At 37.4% G+C, this 6,331-nt stretch overlaps 2 protein-coding genes across 2 annotated transcripts; both read right to left on the reverse strand.

Annotated features, from left to right (window-relative positions):
• Nucleotides 1-1,352: 1,352 nt before the first annotated feature.
• LOC127181317 (C3a anaphylatoxin chemotactic receptor-like) lies at nt 1,353-3,094 on the reverse strand. The gene is made up of 3 exons (XM_051135991.1): nt 3,012-3,094; nt 2,104-2,602; nt 1,353-2,018 (listed from the first exon to the last, which is right to left on the reverse strand). The coding sequence occupies exons 2-3, from the start codon at nt 2,599-2,601 to the stop codon at nt 1,542-1,544; spliced, it is 975 nt and encodes a 324-aa protein (XP_050991948.1). The 5' UTR covers nt 2,602; nt 3,012-3,094; the 3' UTR covers nt 1,353-1,541.
• A 1,569-nt stretch (nt 3,095-4,663) lies between these two features.
• LOC127181545 (C3a anaphylatoxin chemotactic receptor-like) lies at nt 4,664-5,812 on the reverse strand. Its single transcript, XM_051136323.1, has 2 exons — nt 5,261-5,812; nt 4,664-5,161 (listed from the first exon to the last, which is right to left on the reverse strand). The coding sequence occupies exons 1-2, from the start codon at nt 5,810-5,812 to the stop codon at nt 4,664-4,666; spliced, it is 1,050 nt and encodes a 349-aa protein (XP_050992280.1).
• Nucleotides 5,813-6,331: the final 519 nt, after the last annotated feature.

A 6,331-nucleotide genomic window follows, 5' to 3' on the forward strand; every position in this document is an offset into this window, starting at 1 on the left:
TTTCTGTATTGATATATTGTAGCATTGCAATATATTATGACTTCACATAAACACTTTTTTTTTTAGAGCATCTTTCTATGTTGTTGGAAGTTAGGGCTTTTGCAATATAATTTCACCTTTAGTGTTGGAGCCTCTTTGCAACTGTTTCACCATGTGCCATGAGTATCAGACTTGTTTCACAGTTTCACACCAGCTCGAAAACTTAGTCAGCAAGTCTTGCACATCCTGTGTAAAACAGTTGTGAGAAAGTTGTGAGTTAAAAAAAGATCTAAGAAGGAGATTTTTATATATCAGGAAGTGCACGTATTTTGAGACCCTGGGACCCTGGCTAGTTTTACCAGTTCTTTCTGTTCATTTTATGTTTGCTTTCCCTCTTTTATTCATAGAAATGAAATAGTCGTTCCTTACCTTTTACCAAGTGAGGTGCAAAATGTAGAAGTAGTCTTCTCTAAAAATGCAATTCACTTCCTCTTTTTTTCGAAGAAGGCAATATATTCTATTACAGAACTACATAAAAAAAACCCCAACAACCAACAAACCAACAGATTTCCTCCAAATGTTGTCCCCACTAGTCACAAAGAATTTCATATTAAACAATACTGCTGACAAGGTGTATAGGTGTGTATGATTTTCTTCTTTCGAAAAACTTTGACAAATACAGAGTTATACTAAAAATGTCCTCTTCCAAGCTTTATAATAGCAGTAAATAGCTGTTGAGATTTTAAAGTCCAATAAAAAATGCATTGATTTACTTTCCAAAGGCCTTTATTCACCAATGTGGAGTACTTTTAATGATGGATGGACACACTTACATTGGTCTTCAAAATCTTAAACCCCACTTACTGCCATTAAAGCTTGAAAAGCCAGGGCATTTCAACTCAGATTGTACTGATCTAAAAAAAAAAAAAAAAAGAACGTTTTAAACACCTAGGATGGCTTGAGGGTGAGTAAATCATGGGGTAATTTTCATTTGTGGGTGAACTATCCCTTTAAAGGTCCATGAGCTCCCCACATACACTGCAGCGTAAATGAATCATGTGGTTACTGTTATGAGATGATTGATTTTCTGATCAAAAGTTATGTTCTCGTTTTGTCATTATTAGTTGTGTTGTGTAATATGAAGAGCTGTTCACAGTTGTTGATTGCCACTGGTTTTCATGGTGAATATTGAGGTCTATACGTAGTCTTTAAATAGTTTCATAATCAAACAAATTTAATTTGATAAGACAATAGTTGGGAAAATGCTATATATTTCAATACATTTTTTACTTTTCTTTATTGATTTTTAACAATTCGTAGGCAATCAAGTACAGCTCCTATCTATATATATCAGGAAATGCTTATGTTTTCAAAGTTGTTTGACAAATAACAATAATGGTTAAGTACATTAAATATGTTTATGTGGCTCTGGCTTCATCTTCCAGATGTGATGTCTTTTTAATTGAAACTGCAGAGGATACAATGCACACAGGAAAGAAACATTTTCATGCTATCAATTTCATTTAAAACTTGCTTATGAAAAGTTATCTTAAATATTAGTATCACACTTCAGTCTTTGGAATAGAATTACAGCTTTCTTCTCTACTGACTTGCCGTGAGAGACTTTGGCCTTCCTCCGTTAGCGCCCTGCGAAAAATCACAGACAAACTTTGGTCGCAGCGTCGGTTAACATCCAGTCCCATGCAGAAATACAGCACGGGGTTCACGCAGCTGTTGAAATAGGCCAAGTTTGAAGCCATAGCCCATCCTTCTTTTACAGCTTTGTTGTCTTCATTCACCAACTTGACCAGCCCTAGAAAATGGTACGGGGCCCAACATAAGAAAAAAGCACAGACCAATACAGCAAGAACCCGAAGAGGCCTTGATTTTCCAGAGAGCCGCGTTCTGCGTATCCCAACAGCAGCTAGTATGTAACAGATAAGGATGACCAAGAAGGGCAGCAAAAATCCACAGATGAAACGAATGCAGTAGTAGACGTACTTTGATGAAATGTCACCTGCTTGTGCTGCTTCATCCTCCTGAAAATGCAATTATAAATACACAATTACATATTTGCTACATATTTAATTACATTATAACCTGCAAAGTGATTCATGCAGTAACCTTTAGTGAGCATTGGCTCAAGTTGTGCTTGTCAGGAAAAACTTGTCGGTACGCAAAGTACGGTGAGCTGAACATCACCGCCACAATCCAAACTCCCACACTGACCACACGAGCAGCACATAACGTTCGTCGTTTTCTGGTCAACACTGGCCGGCAAACGCAGAGCGCTCGATCCATACTGATGACAGCCAGAAGAAAAACACTGCAGAACATGTTGGCATACTTGAAGAAACCATTGAACTTGCACAGAAAGACTCCAAATGTCCAGTAGTTATAGAAAATGTTTTTGATGAGAGAAATGACTCGTGTCAGGCAGAAGATCAGGTCTGCTACAGCGAGATTGACCAGCCAAACATTTGTGACGGTGGGTTTCATGCGGAAGCCGGCCACCCAGATGACCAAAGAGTTCCCAATGGTCCCAAAGAAAACAATGAAGGAGAGCGAGACAATGTTGACCTTATGCACAATGTCTTCAGTCAAAGTTGTGTTGGAGTTCATTCTACAACCAAAAATTAATACATAAACGGATTAATGTTCCTTCAGTTTTTTCTAATAACAATAGATCTGTTTGTTCACAACAGGGAAGACCAATTTGCCTTGGGTTCCCACAGGAATTTCTAAAATGCTCAAAAAGATTATATTTATAATTTTGCATGTAGAGGTTGCACTATAATTTCAACTCAGACAAAAGAAAACCCCCATTGTGACTGTTACACCACAAGTGTATTCAAAATGTGGTTTGCTGAACTCTCAAAAATGCAAGATAAACATATGGTTTATAGTTATAGGTTTTGAATTATTCTCTGAAATCATGGATGCAAATTTCAGAAATCATTGCAGAAATATCTTTAATTGCAATGTTTTACAGTATTAATAATCAGGTGATCAGTTGATGTGGGTGTTCTTACCTGTTTTCTCAGAATAGAAAGACTGCTGCTGTAATCCTTTGTGAAAGAGTCAACGGGAGCTTTGTATGACTACAATGTCATTTTGCTATGCTGATGAATAAACCAGTGGCTGGTTCATTGGCTGACAAATAAGGAGCAAACCAGAAGGGGGAGGAGACAAAAATAAAGATATATATATACATATGTATGACTCCTCCACCTTCCTGTTTGTCCCTTTATGGAGTATTCAAAGGTTGGAAGATGTATTAAAGGCATGTCTAGTTTAATGTTGTCTATATGTCTATAAAAACATATAGAAGTTGCTATAGAGATGTTGGAGAAGGTTAATCTACTTTTCACTCTCCCTTTCCAACATGCACAAAGAATAGAGGGTTTGCACTTACGTCACGTTTTGGTCAGTTACCTGAATGCGCAGATATATTGGCGATACGTGGATATAGACAACAGCATGGACTGAACCGTTAATGTACTACTGAATATGTTATTCTGCTAATTTATGCTGTCTAAACCATGGAAAAAAATGTGTGGAAGATGCTAAATCATATAGAGAAGGACTTAGTAAGCAGGAAAGGGTGCAGTATTTTGACAAACTGAAGTTAATATGTGGAAAAGATACATACAAGCAGTATTAATTAAGATATTAGCCTAATATTCCACCAGAAATGATAAAAACAAACACGAATGTTGTCAAGTTTGCCCTGGAAATTCTAGTTCAGTTTGGCCAACCACAAGTGCCTTTTGTTCCTCAGACAGTTTTTTGCACTCTTCTCCTTGATTTGTTATAACGTTTGGCAGTCTATAGTACTCCAAATGTTTTTTCCTGGTCATGGTCCAAAACATGATAATAATTGACCATTTTCAGCAGCAATAATCAGTAAAAATATGTGAGTTTTGTTCAGTTCAGTGGCATTGTTTACATTTAGTGCTGCCAATATGGCCAACTGATGACGCGTTGTGAAAAAACTGTATTTGTGCGTCAAATTAAGTGATAAAATGCAGTTTCAAATGTTGTACAAAATAAACATACTCATCTTTGCACCAATGAAATGTGCAACACTACCAGATTTTCATACCATCTACCAACTTTCGAGATCAAGTGTGAATTTAGTGTGCGTTAAGGGCACTGCGCTTTGGTGTTTTTAAGACCTCGGACAGCCTTGCACACTTACTTCTGTTCTAGGGTGTTCTAGAGTGTTCACATTTCATTGTGCTGACACTTAGTGGTGTGGTGTAAAATTTCATCTGTTCTGGACATATTATTTTTTAGTGACGTGAGTGGTTAAACAAATACACAAATTAGTTTTTTAAAAATATTTCACATCAAAATCGTGTCATATTCTATGAAATGATACTGATCTTCCCTTCCATAGTATCTTTTATTCAAATATCATAAAATCATCTTTTGTAGGTTTTTCAGTCCACTATTTTAAAAAGACATGTGAATTGGGGAAAAAATGTTTTTGCTTAAAAGGATAAATTGCAACAAAAGTTTTTGCATAGCCATGCATTTATTGCACTGGTAAATATAACAGAAGAAATACAGATCAAACCTAGCCAGATGCATAGTTAGATTCCCTTTTCATTGTTAAATATTTATAAATTGGCGTTATGATAGACCTGAAAAATAAGGAAGAAAAGGAGAGAAAAAACTCTTAGACTTTAGTGACACACTTCGTATCTATAGTCTTTGGAATGGAAATACAGCTTTCTTCTCTATTGCCCTGCTGGGAGTGATTATGGCCATCTTCCATAAGTGCTTTATGAAAAATCCCAGACAAACTTTGGTTGCAGCGTTGACTAATGTTGAGTCCCATGCAGAAATACAGCACCGGGTTCATGCAGCTGTTGAAATAGGCTAAGTTTGAAGCCATAGCCCATCCTACATTTACTGCCTTGTTGTCTTCATTCACCAACTTGACCAGCCCAAGAATGTGGTAGGGAGCCCAACATAAGAAAAAGGCACAGACCAAAACAGCAAGAATACGAAGAGACCTCGATTTTCCAGAGAGTCGCGTCCTGCGTATCCCAACAGCAGCTAGTATGTAACAGATAAGGATGACCAGGAAGGGCAACACGAATCCACAGACGAAACGAATGCAGTAGTAGACGTACTTTCCTGAAGTGCCACCTTTTTCTGCTGCTCCTTTGTGCTGCAAATGAAATGATAAAGTTTGTCATTCAACATGATGACATCATTATATAGACATGCATATATGTGCATAGTTATATATTTGTGCAGTCATTCTGACCTTGAATGAACATTGGCTCAATTTGTCGTCATCGAGGTAGACCTGCCGGTAAACAAAGTACGGTGTACTAAAAATCACTGCCACGAACCAAACTCCAACACTGACCACACGAGCGGCACATATCGTTCGTCTTTCTCTGGTCAACACTGGACACCAGACACAGAGCATTCGATCTACACTGATGACAGCCAGAAGAAAAACACTGCAGAACATGTTAGCATACTTGAAGAAACCAGTGAACTTGCAGAGAAAAACTCCAAAAGGCCAGTGGTCATAAAAAATGGTTTTGATGAGAGATGTGATTCGTGTCAGACAGAAAATCAGGTCTGCTACAGCGAGATTGACCAGCCAAACATTTGTGACGGTGGGCTTCAAGCGGAAGCCAGCCACCCAGATGACCACAGAGTTCCCAGCGGTGCCGAGGAAAACAACGATGGTAAGGAAGACAATGCTGAGCTTATTCTTAGTGGCTTCAATTTCCACTGTAGTGTTTGCATGGTGGTTTGAGACCACAGAGTGGGTGTGGAGGAGTAGAGTTGTATTGGACATCATTCCACAAATAAGACAGATAAATCAACAACAGATAATGTCTTGATGTCAGTTTCTAAGCAAACGTGAGTGGTTAATTCGCCATGGGTTTCCTCAGAAAATTCTCAGAATTTTTTTTTTTTTATCATTTTGCAAGATGATGCAATCACGATTTGTATCAGACAGTATAAAATCATGTTGCACTCTAATGTGTTTCAAGAGCACTTGTTATTCCACAAATGTATTCCAATCATGGTTACTTAAAAGTTAAAAATTACTCTACGAATGCACAGGCACAAACATGTAGCATTTCATAAATCAGAATTACGTTATCCCAAGGCATATTTCGTTCAGATGTTTTCTGTATTAAAAAAGTACAAGTTGTGGAGTAAAATAAAAATACAAAATTAACTTTTTCCAAATTATCAACATTTCAGAAAGCATTATCGATAATCAGGTGATAAATGTTCTTACCTACACAATTCAGTGTTTTCATCAGACCAAACCACCAATCTTAAGGGGGAAAAACGGTGGATGATCCTA

This window comes from Labeo rohita, chromosome 19 (genome assembly GCF_022985175.1).
Source record: "Labeo rohita strain BAU-BD-2019 chromosome 19, IGBB_LRoh.1.0, whole genome shotgun sequence".
Classification (NCBI taxonomy): domain Eukaryota; kingdom Metazoa; phylum Chordata; class Actinopteri; order Cypriniformes; family Cyprinidae; genus Labeo; species Labeo rohita.